The sequence below is a fragment of the Solanum lycopersicum genome, chromosome 12 (genome assembly GCF_036512215.1).
Source record: "Solanum lycopersicum chromosome 12, SLM_r2.1".
Lineage (NCBI taxonomy): Eukaryota > Viridiplantae > Streptophyta > Magnoliopsida > Solanales > Solanaceae > Solanum > Solanum lycopersicum.
In genome coordinates this window covers 59097324-59120946 of record NC_090811.1, presented here as the reverse complement: position 1 = coordinate 59120946, position 23623 = coordinate 59097324, and the positions used below count along the sequence as shown (strand labels likewise).

At 34.5% G+C, this 23623-nt stretch overlaps 1 protein-coding gene across 50 annotated transcripts; it reads right to left on the bottom strand.

The window, feature by feature from the left end:
- Nucleotides 1-218: 218 nt before the first annotated feature.
- On the bottom strand, nucleotides 219-23352 carry LOC101250282 (uncharacterized). 50 transcript variants are annotated; one of them, XR_011213155.1, is made up of 19 exons: nucleotides 23246-23346; nucleotides 22061-22177; nucleotides 20577-20693; nucleotides 17666-17840; nucleotides 17503-17541; nucleotides 17234-17266; nucleotides 6324-6414; nucleotides 6098-6221; nucleotides 5732-5861; nucleotides 3762-3836; nucleotides 2775-2880; nucleotides 2640-2685; nucleotides 2340-2406; nucleotides 2182-2252; nucleotides 1948-2098; nucleotides 1400-1845; nucleotides 1080-1282; nucleotides 672-737; nucleotides 219-566 (listed from the first exon to the last, which is right to left on the bottom strand). XR_011213155.1 is itself a non-coding variant. In XM_069292373.1 (12 exons), the coding sequence occupies exons 8-12, from the start codon at nucleotides 6159-6161 to the stop codon at nucleotides 3663-3665; spliced, it is 375 nt and encodes a 124-aa protein (XP_069148474.1). In that variant the 5' UTR covers nucleotides 6162-6221; nucleotides 6324-6414; nucleotides 6496-6783; nucleotides 17234-17266; nucleotides 17503-17541; nucleotides 17666-17726; nucleotides 20577-20693; nucleotides 22061-22201; the 3' UTR covers nucleotides 3551-3662. The 50 variants fall into 50 exon arrangements, 14 of the variants coding, with proteins under 14 accessions (XP_069148474.1, XP_069148485.1, XP_069148480.1 ...); XR_011213136.1 differs by adding an exon at nucleotides 5941-6019 and having other exon boundaries at nucleotides 1097-1845; nucleotides 3762-3853; nucleotides 17666-17726; nucleotides 22086-22177; XR_011213131.1 differs by adding an exon at nucleotides 5941-6019 and having other exon boundaries at nucleotides 1097-1845; nucleotides 3762-3853; nucleotides 17666-17726; nucleotides 23246-23344.
- Nucleotides 23353-23623: the final 271 nt, after the last annotated feature.

Here is a 23623-nt window from a genome sequence, read left to right as displayed (position 1 = left end):
GAAAACATAAAGTTTATTGTTATTTCGATTTTTATTTGGTATTTTTAATAATTATAAGTACCTAATTTTAGGATTATTTTCGTCATGAGTAGGCCCATGCTAGCATGGGTCCAACATTATAAATTTGTTTTGTATAAATAATAATTAAACTGTCAGTAAAGATTATTCATTCAATTATAAATCCAAATTCCAACCGATAAAAGAGGCCGCTCAAGAAGTTATTAGAAAAATTTTCTACTTTTGAAATTTATTATATATAATAAACTTCTGAATATTCAATACATCAGGAAGTATCAAGTATCAACTCTTCAGAATAATACATATTTACACTAAATTTGATAACATACTAAATTTGACAACATACTCCATTCATTACCTACAAAGCACATAATGCTATAACAGAATGATTACTATAATATAACTTGAGAAGAGGTTTGAGTAAGCAGTTTCTTTGATTTTCATGGATACTGCTCTATTGGAGATCAATTTCATCCGTCATCTCCTTGCTTTTGAGTTTTTTTAATTCATAGGAACTTCAAATCTATTAGTTGTCTGGTCCGTTGAATCTGTGAAATACACGAAGAGAAAGAATAGAGTATGTTATCAGATCTATACCTTACTAATGAAAAGTTCTAGTGCCCTTCCACGTGAGAAAATATACTGTATTCTACCTGGACATACTTTGAGCAAATATTTGTTATGGAATCAGTCTTACATCTTCGAAGATGTTTGATAATCTACAAAGAGGAAAAAGTCACAACTTGAACAAAAGAAGACATTGTTAGAAAAGAAATTCAATTAACAAACAAATCACTCCTGAAGATAACTTAAAATTCTTGATGAATGCAACTAGTCTAGCCTTGTTTTCACATCTGAAATGAACTCGAATCTTGAATAACTAAGCATTGAAGATGACATATTAAAGACAACTTGTCTCTTAAATTAGGCCTACTAACTTCAAAGGTAAAGCACAACATTTTTTCGAAGGTTAGTGTAATTCTAACTAACCAGTAAATAACAATCCTGACCAATCAGAAAAAATAGTAAATTCGAGTATGTTATAAATTAGGGAAACATACTTGTGTGAAGAACATACCATAGCCATCTTTCATTCCTGGTGGTCTCTAATCACCTCTTCCACATCCAGCAACAGTGCTACTACATTGATGGGGGTGGACTTGGCCAGTTATTTGTCCAGGTGTAGGAGCTGCAGCAGGCTTCACATACCACACGATACAAGAAAAACAGAGAAGTCTATGCGAATAGGAAGCCTGCATAATTACTGCCATTGGGCAAGTTATTTGGTATTATTTTGACTTTTCAGGAGTAATGGAACATGTGTCGACCTTTTTCATGTTTCTTGGTGAGCTTTTACTATCAATTTAAGTAGTAAAAGTACCATGAGAATGGAGAGTGACAACATAGATGATCACAGTATTCGTTCTGAACGTCTAAATGGCATGCACTGGTACTTTGGAGCGCTCACTTAGGCTCAGTAAATCAGGGAATATTTATATCAGGCATGTTGAATGAATCTTCCTTCACCTGCGCAATTGCCTAAAGAATTTCCTTTATAACATTTGACTCTTGACAGAACCTACAGGCAAACATAAGAAAAAACAAACTCCAACTTTTCAGACATAAAGATCCTTATTCATGTTGAGTAAATTGAAGCTTGTAACTTAAATATTTTAGTTCTTCAATTGGAATAATATCCTTTGGGCAGAGATCAGGTGTGAAGTTGTAATTAGGTGCACTGGAGAAGGGGTCACAAATTTTTCCGACGCTATTTTCCCTCATATCATTTAATCCTAATCCTTGTATCTCTGTCAGCTTGGAATTTAGCTGATAATCGAAAACACGAAAAAAATATAATTGTCTTAGTAAAGCTAAGAGAATATATGTAAGCTCCTGTCCATGTTTCTTGGATATTATAGATAACAATACCTGAGTAATGAAATTAGGAACCGTGTGGCCAATATGCTCTAATGTTTTGTCAGAAGTTTTTGTTTTTTCACTTTGAAGTATAATTTGCAAGATATTGTTTTGAGGATTCCGTTGAAAGTCCTTCAAAGCTGAGCAAGTGTCATCTGCAAGGCTGTATCAATATTTTCAAAGGTACAACGTATAAAATAAAAAATTAAGTTTCAGTACGAGAGAAAGAGAAGGATTTGTGCTTACCTATGGGAGAAGAAATCAAAGTTGTTTAGCATCCAACTCAGAGTTGTCAAATACAGCAGCAGAAGATTATTCTAGTAATTTATAAGAGCTGTTTATTTAGGCTTTTGAGAATATAAAGTTGATTTTGTGTCAAATATAAGTATCAAAATCTTACTTACATCAAAAATCGAAGAGGCCAGTGCAAAGCTTGCAAAAGTGAGACAAAGCACCATTCCATTAGTCTAACTACATCATTGATGATATTTACACATATATTAGAAGGAACTAAGTATACACAACTATGAAAAAGCAAGACAACAGCTAGCAAACGTAGAAATTGTATAACAACTTATAACTCACACAAGATTATCACAATTCACAAAATCTCTAGTTTTACACCTATACATGGAAGTACATTTTAGATTTCCTTATAAAAGATAATGATGCATTGTTTGTAGAATCTCACTTAATGTACTAACCAAAAGCACTACATTAACATTGACAACGACAATATTTGCAACATACCTGCAAAAAAACATAGTGTATTTTCAAGGAGGATAAAAAATTGATAGTAACCATAAGAACATACACAATGGCATAGCCCAGTGACTTACAGAGTTCGAATTGCATCATTGCTTGTTTGTTGGATTTTGTCAACAAACTATTGAATTGTATGATATCTTCTTCAAAGCCTATGGGTTGTGATGTTCAACGTCTGATCTGCTTGAAAAGTATAAGGGCTTAAAACAGTTGGTATATTTAGCAAAATCTTTAGTACCCTTCTAATGGATTGACATGAATCACCACTATCATGCAAAATTATTTCAGATTCAGCCAAAACAGAAACAACTATTATCGACAATATGAAGCCACAAATTCAGTCAAAACACAACTGCGATATATTTCAGATTTATCAACAGGATCTTCTCCAGCTGTTGGCCTTGCATCACCTAAATGACACCCATTGTATAAAGCAATATACAATGAACATTATGTATCATAGGTAGGTTACGTTATGTGTAGATATGATTGGTGTCTTTTGGCTTAATGAGAAGTCAACAGAATGTGGGAGATAAAAGGTCAAAGTGCTGAAATTATTTATCAAAGGAAGCAATTGTTATCAACAATATGAAACCAAAAATTCAGCGAAAACACAATAACTATATATTTCAATTCAGTAAGGTATCTGTCGAAATACATTTATATCAAATTAATTCACTTGAGATTATCCACTTTCACATATAAGCATGTTGATAGAATTCAAAAAAGTAAGTCCACTCATTGTACCTACACAAAGGGATCATAGTTGATGTCAACACATTTAAAGAAAATACTAAATTAATAATATTCTGAAAATCAAAGAATGAAATAAATGTGTGAATAGTTCAACCTATTGAACTTGGACATTACATATTTGGATGGAGGGGTCATCCATTCCTATAGCCATAAGATTGTTATCTTGAGGTTGAAATTGAAAAAAGGTTTTGCAGGTGGACATACATCTATATTGCCATAATGTGCATTTGCAACTGAAACAATATAGAGATTGGTAGAAAACAAAATAAAGAAAAATCTCATAATGAAATGATGCGTCATTTTACCTGGAGAATGGCATCAGTCATTATAGACGAAGTATACAATTTATCAACAGGCTCATCTGCAGCTCTTTGCATCACCTAAATTGTGGCATTCACTATTTTACCAAGACATTAAAAATAAAGGGCTGATCAACAATTGGTTAAAAGTCCCAAAACATATTAGCATGAGTTGCATTAAGAAAATCTCTATTTAATTAAAAAAGTGTCACCAATCATGAATATCATAGGCATTTCTTGATCTATGGAGCTTGCAACAACAGATTTGGCTTATGAAGGATAGATTATTTAGGAATTTAGGTCAATGCTTTTTGAATGATTTCTTTGTAGACTATATTATACATGAAATGGTCATTTGTATGTTCAATTGTAGGCGTACATATTAGTATTTTGACATTTTTAAAAGTTTTAGTTCTGGAAAAAGCAACATAAAGTTGACCATGTGAAAAAAACTGGTTCGCGCAAATAGATTCTTACGAAATCTAATGTTTGACCTTGAGATTTGTTTGTTGTCATTGCAAAACATAATCGAATTGGGAACCGTGTTCCTTTAAAAGCAATAGGTAATTTTTCATCTGCTGATGCTAATAATGGTATTCTCAAAATAAATACATGTGTATTTTTATAGTCACCGCTGGCAATAGTAGCACTTGTAATATGCTTGTTAAAATTATTACATATTAATCGTGTTCCATTACATAATCATTCTGAAGGATTTAAGCTTCGCAATAGTATAACCGGACAGTCTCTTTTTAAAGTCAATTTGTATGGGGCAAATTAGTCGAATTTAAGGTGTGTAAGAAATCCTCAAATTGACATTAATCACTTGGTTCTAGAGTTTCACCAATTGCAGTATAAATTTTAGCGTCTTTAGGAAGTTGATGTTTAAGCATATCATTAATTTCGTTAACAAGGTCATTTTTTGTAGTTAAAATAACTCGGGATGTTATAGACGATGGGTATGAAAAGAATATGTTTATATCAGGATAAGTTTCTCTGAACAGTTGACTTAGGGAATCTATTTCATTTGTATAAGGAATTATAAATTTACGTGAAATTTTAATTTTTTGTTGTCAGTTATTTCTTGTCCATTTCCAAACTTGCATTAAATATTCACAAAAATTAGAATCTTCTTTTGCTCATATTTTCGGATAAGCACAACTTTTCAAGTTGATTCCATATATCGGAATAATAAGCTCTCAGATACAAAGTCTTCTCTTTTTCCATTGCGAACAACAGGCAATGTTTGTCTAAATTCACCTCCAAAGATTCAACTTTTCCACCAAATAAATTTAGTTCACCAGTAAGGTCCTTTAAAATAGTATCTAAAGCTTGTATCATTTTATCTATGGCCATTGAGACTTCATCCCAAATAATTAATTTTGAATCTTGAATTAGAGATGTTAATGAGCTTTGTTTACTAATGTTGCAAGTAAAGTTATTGTCAACATCAATTGAAATTTTAAAGCCTGAAGGTGTAGTTTTACCTCCAGGGAGAATTGAAGATGCAACACCAGAACTTGTTGTTTGCTAAAGCTATAAAGCCTTTGGATATTACATTTGCTATTAAAGCTTTATATAAAAATGTTTTTCCAGTTCCGCCTGGACCATCAATGAAAAAACACCTGATTTATTTGAATATACCCTATCAAGTATTGTATTAAATGCCCTGATCAGGATTCAACATTGTTTGTAATAGTAGATCTTCTTCATTTGCTATTATATTTCTTTTAAAGTGAACATATTTTGCTTCTTTAGTTATTGTAGAAGATATAATGTTTTCAGAAACAAAATTTTATTCCTTTATATTATGTCCCTTTAAATCATTTGCAAAAGGATATTAATAAAAAATAACTCGCTGATATTGATATTTCGGCCTCGATGTGGAAAACTCTAACCTGTATTGAGAAACAAAAAATGTAAATCTAACTCTAAAAATTAATTTTTTTAGCTAACCTAAATATTTTCAAACTTACTGAAGCTGTTTTTGCAAGTTCTGCAATAGAAATGACTCGCTGGTGATTAAGATTCTTGTTTAGAGCAGTGGATGATCCTGCAAAGTTACCCGACACATTTCCTACAAGAACGTCTTTGTTTGTTGTTGCCCTATTATGAAAACGGAAAAATGGTAAAATATTTTTCTACGGCAATCCAAAGCTAAAGATGTATAATAAGAAGTCAATACCAACTGATCAATTTTAATGCATGCGGATAAGTAGGATTTATGCGTATCGTGGAGTTGAATCTCCTTTGTAAGGATAAATCTGTATATAAGAAATGATCGTGTAATGATGTCTGGTATGAAAAGCAAGTTTTTAGAAAAACAGTGTAGTCACGCATACCTTCATAACCAGAGATTCCAATGTTCCTTGCAAGGATTACAGTGAATTCTTTACGCTTTCCCATTTGAGATTTCAATTCAACTCCTTCTATTTTCCCAATAAAGTTAGCAGAAATTGGTGTTTTCTGAAAGCATGATGAATACATGAATACACTTTTTTGTTGAAACTACAATAAGATTTTGTCAAAATTGGAAAACATAAATACCAAACAGAACGGTGTACTTACTGATCATCAAATATAGTAACCTCGTGACACCTATTTTGAATGAGACCTGCATTTTGCAAAGGGCCGCAATGAAGAACAACTCCTACAACATCTGCTAGGAATACAAAAATATGAGTTCATTACATGTGGAAGCATAAATTATACGGCCTTATTGTTAGTTGAAGGAATATACCAATTTCTGCATTAGGAGCAGGAGTTAGTTGAGCAATATTGGCAAATATTGTGGTAACTAATTTGGTCGGTGGTAACAACGGTCTCTCAAGATGGTTATTTGGTTTGATATGTTCGATCAGAGTTTCCTTTATCAAACACCCAATAGAATTTATGTAATATACTTCCGATACGAAGGTAGTGAAACTTTGACTTTGGCAGTAAAGATTATATATGTATTCAACAATTTTAGCTTGTCTGCATAATACTCAATATCATCACCATATACAACTTTCCTAATTTGTTGTTCCTGTAAAGTCAGTGAAACTTGTGAGATACAGTTAAATCATATAATTATGTCTAGAAGATGAGCGATAACAATAATAAGCGAGAGGACCTGCTCGCTTTCCAAAATTAGATTTTGAAATCAGTATTTCTTGTCCAAACTTAGTCTCCTGATGTACCGTGATTTCACGGTACTTTCAATGCTTTTTCCTTAAGTTTAGTGTTTGTCTAAGACCTTTTTGTAGTAACTCTAATTTATTTTTATCTGTGTTTACAGGAAAACTGTCCAAAATGCAAAAGCAGAAAAATGTGTTGAAATCAGTGCAAAATGATGACCTACGGAACCATCGACAGCGCGTCGACCTATCGACGGTCCGTAGTGGTGATCGTCGACTGGAGGTTCAAGCTGCTGAAATAAAATCAGGGAATTCTGACTAAGTGTGGGGCTACAGAAGGATCGATGGTCTGTCAACTGATCGACGGACCGTCTTGGCAAACTGTTGATTGTAACAGAAAGTACTCCTAGTACCCGACATGAAGAAATCACTATGGAGGAACAGAGGCATCGACGGACCATAAGTCCAACGACGGACTGTGATGTTGGTCCGTCGATTGTAACGGAAAGGATGCAAAAGTGGAGGCTGAAAAAGATTCTAGGTGTGGACCGACTGAGGCAGTTGATGGTCCATCTGTCCATCGACGGACCATTAGTTGGGTCATCAATTGAAGACGCGTTTTGGACAGATTTTTCCTTTTCTAGAACTCCTTTTATTTTAGGACTTCATTATTATAAAAAGGGTTAAAAACATCGTTTTTGGGGTTAGTCTTTTTTTTTCATACTCTTGCTATTGGAAGTTGAACTTTGGATTTTGGGAATTACTTCAAGTTTTCGGAATTGATTGTCAAGATATTTTCATTAATTCAAGTTTTATTTATGGATTTTCTTCAAACTTGTCAAAGCAAGTACATGAGTTCTTATGTTTAACAACCATGAATTGTGTATTTCTCTGCATGGGTAACTAAATCCACAAACTAGGGTTGTGGGAACCATGGGTAATTAACAAAGTAAAACTATCTAAATAATAATTCTAGAATAGTTTCTTGCATGTATTGATAATTCTTTTGTTTAGAAGTCTTTTTAATGAGTGCACGCATTAGAACTTGCCCTATTCCTACTTGCGGGTCCAAAGAAGTAGTTGATAGGAAAAGAATTATCAACATAGATTTAGTATACACTATCTAATAGGCTAGTTTCAATTGGTGCGAAGTAGTAACTTAGCCAAACATTGAATATGATGCTTAATATGAGATAAAGGTAAGGTTTAGTAAAGTAGACACACGTAGTCGGACCAAGGTACGGAGTGAAATTCTCTAGTTGCCGGAGCAAGGAATTAGGGATACATAACTTACCACTTTGCATGCAAGACACTAGGAATTGTTATAGCTAGGATTACCGTGTTATGAACCTATGGGAACACTTACGCCTTAGTTTCTCTCATCACTTGATAAAAACCAAAGTTATAAACTTGCTATTTGCCTTACTTAGAAATAATTAAACATTTTTGTTACACAACCCCCCCCCCCCTTAATTAATTATTTTCGGAAAGGACTTGACTAAATAGACGTAATCATAGGTTGAAGTTAAGTCTAAACTATTTTCCAAGTGGGATCGACCCCAACCTAACAATTGGGTTCTTTACTTGATACGACCGCTTATACTTCTCTAGCTAAGTATAATTTGAGCGTATACAATTTTGGCGCCACTGTCGGGGAACATGGCTTTTAGATTAACTTTAAGTGCAATTAACGAATTTTAGTCATTAATTTCCTAATTTTACTTTTTTCTTTATTTTTGTGTATTGAGGTCTAGCTTTAGTGTATGCCAAGTACATGGAGTCGAGGCAAAACAGTGCTTCCATTTGATCCAGAATTGAACCGTACACTCTGCAGAATGAACGAGCCACACAATCCTAATAATATTGGTGATGGGATCAACCATCAACTTCCTCCACCGATTGATGCTTATAACCAAGTGATCGTGTAAAACCCTAATGAGGGCGCTTTGAGGAGACAACCTCCTGCCCCACGCCCTCAAGAGTATTATAGGGGCAATGTTAACATCGTCGATGATGGACCTCTTGTCCTTACTCCTCTACCATAAGGTCATTCATTTGTGGTAAGTAGTAGCTTGATGCAGATGCTCACCGCTAGAGGTTTGTTTTCGGGGCTACCATCTGAGGATCCACATGCTCACATAGCAAAAATGAGTTCGGTGTGAAAGAGTTGTGTAGGGAGGCCGGACTTGGACATGGATATCATTAGATTAAGGGTATTCCCTCTCTCATTGACGGGAAAGGCCAAAATTTGATTTACTGAGTTGCCTTATAATTCGATCTATACTTGGGAGCAGTTGAGAGATGTGTTCCTAGAAAGGTATTACACGGTTTCTAAATATCTTATCCACAAAGATAGAGTGAACAACTTTGTGGCAATGCCTGGGGAGTCGGTAACTAGTTTTTAGGATAGGTTCACCTCATTTCTGAGAAGTATCCCAAACCACCGCATTGATGATGAATTGTTAAAAGATTACTTCTATAGGGGGCAAGATGATAACAATAAGGCGGTATTCGACACTATTGAGGGTGTTTCTTATGGTGAGTGCATTTATGCAGAGATAGCGGAAAAATTGGAAAAAATTTCCCAAAAAAAACAAGTCTTGGAGCGCTAGGAAGACACTTGGTGAAACACCTTTGTAGTGGAAGCTACTCACAACACAGACGCAGATGAGATTCGTGAAGAAATAGCTCAAATGATAACTGAGCTTGGGTTCGTATTGAAACATGTCACTGGGGTGCAAAGAAAGTGAATGCGATGAATTAATTGACTAAGCCACCACCGTCGGTAGATGAATTTTACTATGAGGAAGACTCTTATGTAGTGAATGAGCAGACGGGGGGTTTCCGACCGGATTCCCAAGGCTCCAATCAGTAGAATCGGCACCAAGGTCAAGGAAATCAAGGTCAGAACTATGAGAATTACAACCGAGAGGGTCACTATGTTCGAGATGGCAACTATAACCGCCAAAACAACTTCAACTGGGGTAACTATGGTAATAGAAATGATCGGAGTGGGACCTATGTTCCACCTCAAAATCGGGAAGTTGCTTCTAGGGATGGTGGAGGTAGTATGGCGCGAGTTGAGGATATGTTGCAGAAGATGATGATGAAGTTTGATGCTAGTGATAAGCACGCCAAAAAGTTGAGAGGTTATTTAGCTAATATTGGCCAAAAGATGGATGGACATACAATCTCAATAAAGCATCTTGAGTTGTAAATGAACCTATTGTCTTCTACTGTCAACCCACGCCAACCGGGTACTCTTCCTAGCAATACCATCCATAATCCAAAAAATGATGGACATTGTATGGCATCACCACTCGAGGGGGTAAGCAAACCATTCACCCACCTATGCCATCTGGCGTAGAATATGAGAGGAGAAGAAAAGATGATGTGGTAGAGGAAGTTAGTGGTGAGTCGATAGATAAATCGGATAAAGAAGCTGAGATACCCCAAAAGGTGACTCCCATTCCTAGACCACCACCTCCATTCTCACAAAGATTGATGAAAAAGACCGATGATGGTAAATATTGGTGTTTTATTACTATATTGAAACAACTTTCCATCAATGTCCCTTTGATAGAAGCTCTTGAACAAATGCTCGGTTACGCCAAGTTAATGAAAGATATGGTCACTAAGAAAAGATCGGTCAGTTTTGAGGATGATGATCGATGCAACATTGTAGTGTTATTGCTACAAGGTCTCTTGTGCAAAAGAAAGAAGATTTGAGCGCTTTCACTATTCCATGTACAATCGGGTTGTTACACTTTGCTAAAGCATTATGTGATCTTGGGACAAGCATAAATCTCATGTCTCTCTCCATTTACAAGAAGTTGGGTTTGCGTGACCCAAAACCCACTGCGATGCAGCTATTGATGATCGATCGAACGGTGAAGAGGCCTATTGGGATTTTCTAAGATGTGCTAGTGAAAGTGGAGTCATTTATTTTTCCCGCTGATTTTGTGATTCTTGGTTGTGAGGTGGACTTTGAGGTGCCTATTATTATTGGGAGGTTGTTCCTTGCTACCTGTCGTGCCTTAGTTGACTGGAGAAAGGGCAGATGAAGTTTCTATTGAACAATGAAGAAACAACTTTCAACATTTCTAGGTCCATGAGGCGGAGTGGTGAGCTCCAATTGGTATCTGTGATATCCTACAAGGTTAAGAGTTCGTCCGAGGTACAAATAGAATAGCGTCTTGGTGTTGAGGCTTTACCGGCAGTGATTATGAATTTTGAGAGTGATTGCATTGAAGAGTATGGATCGTTGGTTGCGGCACTTGATAGAGGTGATGTTTGCTTCAAACCAAAGAAATTGGATTTAGATATGAAATATCGCGAGTCTCCACCCATGAAATCATCTATTGAGGAGGCCCCAAAATTGAAGCTTAAGTTTCTACCACCTCATTTGAGGTATGTTTTCTTGGGAAAAGGTGACACTTTGCCGGTAATCATTGCTTCAGATTTAAATGTGGAGCAAGTGGAGTGTCTTGTAGAGGTGTTGAAGAGGTTCAAACGAGCCATTGGTTGGACTATTCCGGACATTATTGGGATTCCACCCGGTATTTATTCACACAAAATCCAACTCATGCCCAATCATAAGCCAAGTATAAAGCATCAAAGATGGTTAAATCCACATATGCAAGAGGTAGTGAAGAAGGATATTATTAAGTGGTTGGATGTCGGAGTCATATATCCGATCGCTGATAGTAGTTGGGTATGACATGTTCAGTGTGTGCCTAAGAAAGGAGGAACGATTGTGGTCCCTAATGAGAAAAATGAGTTTGTTCCAATGAGGCCGGTGACCGGATAAAGAGTGTGTGTGGATTACCAGAAATTGAATGCATGGACTGAGAAGGACCATTTCCCTTGGTCCTTCATTTATCAAATATTGGATAGATTTGCAAGAAATGGGTGCTATTGTTTTCTTGATGGTTATTAGGGTTATAACCAAATCTCTATTGCAACAGAAGATCAAGAGAAAACCACCTTTACTTGTCCTTATGGAACTTTTGCGTTCAAGAGGATGCCCTTTGGGTTGTGTAATGCATCGGCTACTTTTCAGAGATTATGATGTCTATATTCTCTGATATGGTGAAGGACACCATTGAGGTTTTTATGGATGATTTTCTGTTGTTGGTGACTCGTTTGATCATTATTTATGTCACTATGGCTGAAGTTCTCAAGAGGTGTGAAAATTGTAACCTTATGCTAAATTGGGATAAATGTCACTTCATGGTGAAATAGGGTATTGTATGGGGCCATCGCATCTTAAGAGAAGGGTATAGAGGTTGATTGAGCCAGAGTTAAGGTGATAGAAAGACTTTCTCCACCCATCTCTGTAAAAGGTGTGAGGAGTTTTCTTGGGCATGCAGGCTTCTACCGGAGGTTCATCAAGAATTTTTCAAAATTGCACGTGCTCTGTGCAAGTTACTTGAGAAAGAGTAAATTCTATTTTGATGAATACTTCTGTAGGCATTTGGAGAGTTGAAGGAGAAGTTGGTGTATGCGCCTATTATAATTTTGCGGGATTGGAGCAAACCATTTGAGGTGATGTGTGATGCTAATGGGGTTGCTCTTGGTGTAGTATTGGGAAAAGAAGGGATGAAATCCTTCACCCCATTTATTATACCAGTAAGGCCCTTAATGAATCTCAAAAGAGTTATACAGTGACTGAACAAGAGTTCTTTGCGGTGGTTTTTGCGTTCAAGAAATTTCGCTCCTATTTGCTTAGCACGAGAGTCATAGTGCATACTAATCATTTTTCTTTGAGATATTTGATGGCAAAGAAGGATGCGAAGGCAAGTTTGATTAGGTGGAAATTACTGTTGCAATAATTTGACTTTGAAGTGAAAGATAGATTAGGGACCGAAAATCAAGTTGCTGATACTTGTCCCGATTAGAGGATGAAGCTATGCGAGATTTGGGTGAAAAGGTTGAAATTGATGATACTTTCCCTAATGAGCATGTTTTAGTCGCTTCCCATGACTTGATTCCATGGTTCGCCGATTTTGTGAATTATTTGGCTAGTGACATAGTACCATTGGACTTGTCCTTTCATCAAAGGAAAAAGTTCATGCATGATGTGAAAAATTTCTTTTGGGATGATCCACATTTATATAGAAGTTGTGCTGATGGTCTTATTCGTCGGTGTGTGCCGGAAGTTGAGATGTTGAGTGTTTTGGAGGCATGTCACTCCTCGCCTGTGGGTGGGCATCATAGTGGCATCCAGACTGCCCATATAATCTTGCAATATGGCTACTATTGTCCAACCATCCACCTAGATGCTCATGAGTTTGTCAAGGCATGTGATAGGTGTCAAAGAGATGGAGGTATTTCTAGAAGGCAAAAGCTCCCTTTAAATCCCATTTTTTTAATTTTTGTTTGATGTGTGGGGCATTGACTTTATGGGCCCTTTTATGAGTTCTAATGGGATGAAGTATATTCTTGTGGCGGTTGTTTATGTATCAAAATGGGTGGAAGCCATAGAACTTGCAAACAATGAAGGGAAGAGTGTCACCGCGTTCTTGAAAAAGAACATATTTTCTAGATTTGGCACCCCGAGGGCCATTATTAGTGATGGGGGATCACACTTTTTCAACAAGTTGTTCAAAGGGTTATTGGAGAAATATGGGGTTCACCACAATGTAGCCACTACTTACCATCCTCAGATTGGTGGGCAAGTTGAGGTGCCAAACAGACAAATCAAGCAGATTCTGGCGAAAACGGTGAATGCTAGTAGAACGGATTGGTCAAGGAGGCTTGATGATGCTCGTTGGGTCTACCGAACAACATACAAGACCCCCATAGGTATGTCTCCATACCAACTTGTATATGGGAAGGCTTGTCACTTGCCGGTTGAGTTAGAGCATAAGGCCATGTGGGCAATGAAGAAACTAAAAATGGATTGGAATGAAGCTGCGGAACAAAGATTAAATGGGTTGAATGAGCTTGATGAGTTTCTCTTGAAGGTGTGTGAAAGTTCAGCCCTCTACAAATAAAAGATGAAGAAGTACCATGACCAAAAGATTGAGAAGTGCGACTTTGTGGTAGGGAATTTGGTGATTTCGTTTAACTCTAGGTTGCAATTGTTTCCAGGCAAACTCAAGTCCAAATGGACAGGTCCATTCTTGATCATTCAAGTGTTCCCTCATGGTGCGGCCGAGTTGGACAACAAGGAGGGTGCACGGTTCAATGTAAATGGGCAAAGGATCAAAATCTCCTTGTGCATGCGAAAAATGCGAATGAAGTGGTTGAGGCATACCATCTTGATGAAGTCTGAGTAATCAAGAGTCTTGCGTCGTGCCCCGATGTTAAATCAAGTGTTGATTGGAAGGCAACCCAATATGTATCCTCTAGCGAATAATAGTTTTTTCTTGACTTTATATGAGTAGTTGCACTATTTCTATTTTTACTTAATGTCATGTGTGGATTTTCTTTTAGAAGTGTTGGCTAGAGAGTAGACTAGGGTCCGTGTCTAAAAAGTGCACAAAAAATACAAAAAGAATGGATTATTGGGTGCTAAATGAGCAGGGATCAAATCACTAGAAATCTACAGAAATTGGTCTGGTGCAATGATCGACAGACCAATTGACGGGCCGTTTTCCTGTCTATGGACCGTCGATGGGGTTCGTAGAAACCTAGGTTTGTTTTCCAATATTGTCTAAGTTAGGACACACTCGACGAAGCAATCTATGTACCGTCGATTGACTTACGGTCCGTCGATGGGGAATCGTAAGTTCCCCAGATCCAAGGACCCGACCTGACCCGGCCGACTATAAAAATGATTTTAAACTTTTTAGTTACGTCCCACCTTTTCAAATCCCCCCCTCCCCCGCCAACCGTTTTTCTGCCCATATTCCCTTACTCCCATACTCACTCACACGTTAATTTACCCATTAATCCTCTCTAAATTTTTTATTCTCTCACCATCTCCACATTTCCAAAACCCTCAGTCTCCAAACTCCCATCCTTTTCTTCCATCTTTCCGATCGTTGTTCGAAGGCAGGCTCGGTGTTCTTGCAAACTTCATCCTCCCATTTACTCCACCAACACCATACAGGTGTATCATTCTCATCCACTCAATGAATACTCTTTCATTTGCATGCGAAAATGATAAAAAAATGTATGTGGGTCTTGACTTCGGGACAAAACAACATGATTAATTTGTTAAAATTGGGTCCCTAGTCCCTTAGAATGATGGGAAGTGAATGGGTTGGGAGTTTTAGTGTCGAAATGAACTTTGCTATATGAACATGGTGTGCGTAATTTGCTTAAAAATTGTTCTTTAGGGGGTACCCACAATGGCTTACCAAATTGTCTCTGACCGATAGTACGAGACCCCGTCTATGGCTACACTCCGATTTAGTCTAACTCTGGAACGAGGATGTGGTGTATAGTTCATCGATTGATCGACGCACCGTCTCCCACGTCCGTTGTCTGTAACAGAACCCTTTTTGCTATAGGTTTTAAAATTTTGTCTAAGTGCCCACCGACGGAAGTGACCTAACGGACCGTCAGAACCTTGTCTCTAAAGCTATCTAAAAATTTTCTAAGAGTCCAACCGACGGACCGTCCTGCACGTCTGTTATTTCTAACAGAACCTTTGTCTCAGAAGCTTTCTAAATTTTGTCTAAGTGTCCAACAACGTAAGTGACCTACAGTCAATCGATTGATCGACGGACCATCCTACACATCCGTCTTTTTTTAAAAGAACCTTTGTCTCATATATTTAACTTCTAAAAGTTGCTAAGTGGCCACCGATAGACCATTGTTGCATTGACAGACTGTCGAGAGTACCCGTCGTTCAGTTCTGCAGTTCTAAACTTGACTGTGTTTTGTGTTCCACCGTTGTTCCATCGACGAACCGTCAGTTGGGTCGTCGTTCCATCGACGGACCGTCAGTTGGGTCGTCGACTTAAGACGCGTTTTTGACAGATTTTTCCCTATATAGAACTCCTTTTATTTTAGGACTTCATTATTATAAAGATGGTTAAAAACCTCATTTTTTGGGTTAGACTTTTCGTTATTTTTCATAATCTTGCTATTGGAAGTTGAACTTTGGAATTTGGGAATTATTTCAAGTCTCAAGAATCGATTCTCAAGATATTTTTGTTAATTCAAGTGTTATTTCTGGATTTTATTTAAACTTGTCAAAGTAAGTACATGAATTCTTATTTAACAACCATGAATTGTGTCTAAGCATGGGTAACTAAATCCACAACTAGGGTTGTGGGAACCATGGGTTATTAACAAAGTAAAATTAGCTAAATAATAATTCTAGAATAGTTTCTTGCATGTATTGATAATTCTTTCGTTTAGAAGTTTTTTTAACGAGTGCACGCGTTAGAACTTGCCCTATTCCTACTTGCCAAACCAAGGAAGTAGTTGATAGGAAAGGAATTATCAACATAAATTTAGTATACACTATCTAATAGGCTAGTTTCAATTGGTGTGAAGTAGTAACTTAGTCAAACATTGAATATGATGCTTAATATAAAGTAAAGGTAAGGTTTAGTAAAGTAGACACACGTAGCCGGACCAAGGTACGGAGTGAAATTCTCTAGTTGCCGGACCAAGGAATTAGGGATACATAACTTACCACATTGCATGTAAGACGCTAGGAAAGAATTGCTATAGCTAGGATTACCGTATATGAACCTATGGGGAACACTTACACCTTAATTTCTCTCATCACTTGATAAAAATCAAAGTTGTAAACTTGATATTTGTCTTACTTAAAAATAATTAAACATTTTTGTTACACAAAACTCCCCCTTTAATTAATTATTTTTTAAAGGACTTGACTAAATAGATGTAATTGTAGACTGAAGTTAAGTCTAAATCATTTTCCTCGTGGGATCAACCTCAACCTAACAATTGGATTCCTTACTTGATACAAGCCTTATACTTCTTTAGGGAAGTATAATTTGAGCGTATCATCTACCACGACTCTTGTCAACAGCTTGGACTTTACAAGTCTAATTCAGAGTGTCATTGGTTATTCCTTCAATATTCAATCTGGGCGCCGTATGAGTTTATCTTCATAATGAGAGCTACAACATTAGAGTTCTTTTAAATTTGTAAACTCTTGATAATGGCAAAACACTATGCAAGGTTAAATGGGGGGTTTTTAGAACTCTAGAATTGATATGAGCCTAGTGTTGAAAAAGGAGACAAAGTTCATTACAACACATTAGCAAACCCACCATTTAACCAGAAATCGCAAAACTAAGAAAAGATATTTCAGAGAAGTAAAATTCAGAAAAAGAAGATAAAATAAAACAAACCAGAGAGAAGGGAAAGTATAATGAACAATGAAAACAAATGGATGAACATAACAAAAGGAAAACGAAAACTTACCAATTTGACGCTTGTGCAGAAGATTCGTAAAATCTAGAGATTCCAGAATAATAACACATTAGCAAACCCACCATTTAACCAGAAATTACGAAACTAAGAAAGAGAAGATTTCAGAGAAGTAAAATCCAGAAATTACAGAAGATGAAGAAAATATAAAACAAACCAGAGAGAAGAGATGATTCATGAAAGTATAATGAACAATGAACAAACAATTGCATTAAAAGAAAACAAATGGATGAACACAACAAAGGGAAAACAAAAAAACTTACCAATTCGACGCTTGTGCAGGAGATTCAGAGTAGTAAAATCTCGAAATTTCAGTAAAAGAAAACAAAAAAATCAAATTAGAGAAAAGAGATAACAAAAAAAATCAAATTAGAGAAAAGAGATGAAACAATTGCATAAAACAACAAAAGAAAATTAAAAACCTACCAGTTTGAACTTTGAAGCTTGAAGAATGTGAGAACAATGTGATGGTTTACTTTGTATTCGTCTGATAATGAAGGTAATAGGACGGTAGACATGCAAATTGATATAGAACCACGTGTTGAATGACCAATAAAAGAGGGCCAGAATGATACTTGTAAAAACGTACAAACACCTAATGCTTACGGTACAATGAGTTAATGCCATGTTAGTCCTTTTGTTATTGGTTTATATAAAAAGGGTAATATATATATATATATATATAAAAGTCACGTTGAAATTTTTTTGCATGATAATTATTTATGAAATTAAATTAAATGTGCATATTAAAATTAATACCTACATTTTTTGTTCTTCGAGAAATATACCACTAATGCCTTGAATCATGGAGAAATTTTTTAATAAACATTTTTGTATCCATATTATTTTGTTCAATAAAGCTATGTTTCTTCATCTTTTACTTGTGGTTTATCTTATCAATTTAAATTTATCGTTATTAGTTACAAATTTCAAAAAAAGTTATAGTCATATTAATAAAATTACAATATATACATACACAATTAGAGATGTTTATTGGACAGATCAGGCGGATAATTGGCTTAATGGTTTAGCCTATTGGATATCAATTTTACTAATCCTCTAGACAACCTATAAAATATTGATTGAATTGACAACATAATTAAAAATCGTCGAAAGGTGTATCGGTTAACATCTAATCACTATGGTACCTTTTTTTTAATGAACGCACCTCACAAGAAGGATGACTTTTTAGCAGTAACAAGATCAATGGTGTGTTTGGTATGAAGAAAAATATTTTTCGGAATTTTTTTTCCAATTTTCTCATGTTTGGTTAGGTAAAATGTTAAATGTATTCCAAATCAACTCATTTTTCTCAAATTTAAGAAAAATGACTTCCCTTCAAAACTCAAGGAAAATACTAGATAGGTACGGTCCGTGCTAAGCACGGGCCCAATATACTTAATTTTGATATAAATTTTTAAAATTTTTACATAAATCTCATAATGTAAAGACCTAATTACATCTTATTTCTATTGTTTATCATATTATAGAAATTCCTTCAATAAGATCGAATCGTTCTGACAAAACAAGTTGTCTATCTAGATAATTTTTCAAATATTTTCATAGAAAAATAGAAACTATACTTGATTAAATGCATACGTCAACATTGACAGAACATTTAATTCTCGTGTAAATATGCGAAATAGATAAATTGACCTCTCCTAAAATGAAATCATCTTCGTCGATCATTCTTGGAATATCAATCATCTCAGGCTCGATCTTATTGAGCTTTCTATGATTGAAAATTCCATACGTTGTTTTACTTCTCTATCAAAAAACAAATCTATCACAAAAATGTACGAAATTATTTTCTATGACCAAGAGTTATAACAATCAGCTTGGGATAAACTACAAGCAAGAAAAGCAAAAAATGAATATCAAAGAATTATAAAATAGAAGGTACATACATATTAAATCAATTTGATTTGGTCTTTGTTTAGCTAATTTAAAGAATCATCATTTGATGTTTTCTCCAGCCCGCATATGTGATTATCAGCCCTTTAAGGTGCACACACTTAACATTCTTCTATCAAATGATGATGTCAAGCATATGTTCAATTAGAACATCCTCATGAATAAGATCATTTAAAGAAAAGATTTTAGGCAATCATCAATTTTGTAATGAAATGCTAAAATTAATTAGAAGCAGTACATGTTGCAATTTTTGTAATAATAGATGATTTTAAGTATACAAATATTGATCTTTTTGTTCATCAAAAGAATTGACTCACACTCCATAATGGATATCACATTACTTCATTAAAATAATAAGGCGGTGTCCAAAAATTTAGAAATACTTTTATACATCCCTAATTATCGGTATATGGCTCAAGCAAAGACAAATAAAGAAAATTAAAAGGTAAAGGCTCTTCTTTGTACGATAATATATTGATACATAGTGCAAACTGTTTAGAATATAGTAAATAAAAGAGTAGTTAGACAAATTCATAGTAAAGTAACAGAACAAATACCACAAGATCAGCTTAATCTATTAATTTTAGGCTTCATGCATAACTATTATCAAAAAATCATGCCAAGCAAATGCCCACAAAAAAGTTATGTTACTGCACCATGAGACTTGTCACAAAGTGCTTAACTATCATTTGACTTGTTCACTAATCTCAATTTTTGTCAACACTTTGAAGAGCCACATTATATTTTATAGGAAATCTAACAAATTAGTAAGAGAAAATGTACCCAAAAGTTAATATCGACAAATTAGCAACTTAGGTAATTAATTTAATCAAAATATTAATTTAGAAATTGCATCTTAATTTATTTTAAAATTAAAATTAAAGTTGTACGAAAGTATTACTCATAACTATAAATTTCATACAAGTTGAATAAGAATCAGTAATCTAAGATCTTTCAAGCACTAAATAGACTTAAAATTATACGAATGTATTATCCATAAATATAAAATCATCCAAAGAGTTTGAAGTTATCTTTACAATTCCTCTATCAACTCATTACTATATAGCTCTACAATGTCAAAAACTATCAATCAAATCAAGAACCATATCTTCAAAATGAAATGAAAATATCTTGCTTCGACATTTTTACTAGAAGTCTCCTGCTAGAATTTTTAGAGATCACTTTCTCAAAGTTCATAGATAACCTAATAATTGGAATCTTTTTATACACTTTCTACTTTATTTTTATACTCTGTTTCAATCACTCTATTTCTACACTGATCTTGGATAGACCAAAATAATATTGAAAAGTCGTAACATTGTAAGTTAATGATGATTTATTAATTGTTAGAGTTGAAAAGTTGTGCAGCACATTTACCCTCATAATATAAAAGAGAAAAAAGAATGGTATTGATATATTGTACCTTAATTGCTAAAATTTGTCCCGACCTGCTTAGGTGCTATATCTTGTTTTGGTTCCTCGGGTGGCGTATCACAATCTCAACAGTCGTAACTTATTCTCTTTGTATGTGTTTGTTGATCTTGATAAGAAAATAATGAAATATATTTCTATTATATAGAAGAGTGAAGAGCAATGACAACCAAGGGTAAATCAATCATTTAACTTCATCAAATATCTATATTTCTTGCTACACGTGTCACTCAATACACCAAGATCATTTTATTACCACATACTCAACTTTATTCTGAATGCATCCTCTTCATTGGATTTTTCTTAATTCTATCATTATAATTAATAAATGAACTAAGACTATATTCTTCACACTAATGGTGGTAACAATTTCAGGTTAGTATTTTTCTCAATTTTTGCTCTAAGCTTTCTCTTGATTCTCTGCAAAAAAAAAAAAATCTAATACTATGATTTTCTTTCTTTTATAGTCTCAACTGGGTGATTCAACTTTACATATGCTTTTATTTTAGTGTTGATATTATATTGAAAAGTTAAATGTGGTAGTTTTAATTTTGATATCGAAAAAGTTAATGTGGTAGTTATTGCCTTTTTTTTCTAACTAATGCTTTTTAGTTTTATACTTAATTTGATCAAAATAACAACAATGAATAAATAGCTAACAACATATTGAAAAGGTGGAAGAGTTTCAAAGTTGTTATGTGTAAAATGCAGTTATGACTATAAAAAATCAAGATTCTACCAGTGTGAACATGCCTTTTAAAAAAAGGTGTTTTTCTATTCGTTTTCAATTTTTCTATTCTGTTGTATGTGCCTGTGTGAAAGAATAGTTGGTGACTCTCTACTCTGCACATTAACTTTTTAATTTTTTTGAATAGAAGAATATTAGGCTTAAAGAATATGCCATGTTTCGTTAAAGCTTCTCTCTATCTCATGAATGTTGATAAACTTAATAAATTGTATCCGTGAAGTGGTTCTTGTTTTTGAATCTGATAGACTTCTATGGCATGTTCAAATTTGTCTGATTTAATCTTGGTATTGCTATTTTTCTATACTTTAGCTGTGGAGGAGAAGATAGAAGTTTTGCCTCTACAATTCATCTAGCAACTCATTACTCTATAGCTCTACAATGTCAAAAACTATCAATCAAATCAAGAACCATATCTTCAAAATAAAATGAAAATATTTTGCTTCGACATTTTTACTGAAAGTCTCCTGCTAAAATTTTCAGAGATCACTTTCTCAAAGTTCTTAGATAACCTAATAATTGGAATTTTTTTATATACTTTCTACTTTATTTTTATACTCTGTTTCAATCACTCTATTTCTACACTGGTCTTGGATAGACCAAAATAATGTGGAAAAGTCGTAACATTGTCAGTCGATGATGGTTTATTAATTGTTAGAGTTGAAAAATTGTGCATCACATTTACCCTCATAATATAAAAGAGAAAAAAGAATAGTATTGATATATTGTACCTTAATTGCTAAAAAAAATTCCGACCTGCTTAGGTGCTATATCTTGTTTTGGTTCCTCGGTGGCGTATCACAATCTCAACGGTCGTCACTTATTCCCTTTGTCATGTGTTTGTTGATCTTGATAAGAAAATAATGAAATATATATGTAACTATATAGCAAGGACATGGAGAGCATATAGTACAACAATGCTTCTTCAAATAGAATGTATCTTTTCCTTTATCAACAATAAAAACAATGAATATATGATAATTTGTGATTAGTGTTGAATAGCACATTCAACTAATATCATGATTGTGTAAATTTAGGTGAGTTAGATTAAGGATTTGCCTTCTGTAACTACTTGAAGAATGAAAAAAAAAAACAATTCTTTTCTTCTTTTTAATACCATTAAAAATATACCAACTACCCTTCGTAAGTCAATTATGAAGAAATAGAATTCCAAGGTACTTAGGCAAGGTCTAAACAAGAAAAGACAAAATTTCTATCTTCTCCTCCACAATTTAAATATAGAAAAATAGCAATATCAAGATTATATCAGACAAATTTGAACATGCCATAGAAGTCTATCAGATTCAGAAACAAGAACCGCTTCACGGATACAATTTATTAAGTTTATCAACATTAATGAGATAGAGAGAAACTTTAACGAAACATGGCATATTCTTTGAGCCTAATATTCTTCTATAGAAAAAAATAAATTCGCAGAGTAGAGAGTTTCCAAGTCCAACTATTCTTTCACACAGGAACATACAACAAAATAGAAAAACTCAAAACCAATAGAAAGACACTTATTTTTTTAAAAGGCATGTTCACACTGGTAGAATCTTGATTTGCCATAATCGTAACTGCATTTTACACATAACAACCTTTGAAAATTGTTCCACCTTTCCAATATGTTGTTAGCTATTTATTCATTGTTGTTATTTTGATCAAATAAAGTATAAAACTAAAAAATATTAGTTAGAAAAAAAAAGTCATTAACTATCACATTAAACTTTTTCAATATCAAAACTAAAACTACCACATGTAACTTTTCAATATAATATCAACACTAAAGTAAAAGCATATGTAAAGTTGAATCACCCGGTTGAGACTATAAAAGAAAGGAAACTATAGTATTAGAATTTTTTTTTTTGAAGAAAATCAAGAGAAAGCTTAGAGCAAAAATTGAAAAAAATACTGACCTTAAATTGTTACCACCATAAGTGTAAAGAATATAGCCCCTGTTCATTTATTAATTATAATAATAAAAGTAAGAAAAATCCAATGGAGAGGATGCATCCAGAATAAAGTTGAGTATGTGGTAATAAAATGATCTTGGGATTGAGTGACACGTGTAGCAAGAAGTATAGATATTTGATGAAGTTAAATGACTGATTTACCCTTGGTTATCATTCCTCTTCACTCTTCTATATAATAGAAATTTTCCAAAACTCTCTTCCAACCTTCGCCTGCCTACCCCTACCCTACCAGCCCCAACCCACTCCCTACCAACCCCCCACCCTACCAACCCACCCACCTTACCAGTCTCGCCTATCCCTAAAAAAATTTAAGTTTATCTT

Excerpts from the sequence above, each read along its gene's own strand:
- LOC101250282 (XM_069292373.1), bottom strand. The coding sequence starts at position 6,161 with ATGGGAAAGCGTAAAGAATTCACTGTAATCCTTGCAAGGAACATTGGA. Across the intron at positions 6,020-6,097 it reads TGGAATCTCTGGTTATGAAG|ATTTATCCTTACAAAGGAGA; the intron begins GTATGCGTGACT and ends TCTTATATACAG. Across the intron at positions 3,690-3,761 it reads TGACTGATGCCATTCTCCAG|TTGCAAATGCACATTATGGC; the intron begins GTAAAATGACGC and ends ATATTGTTTCAG.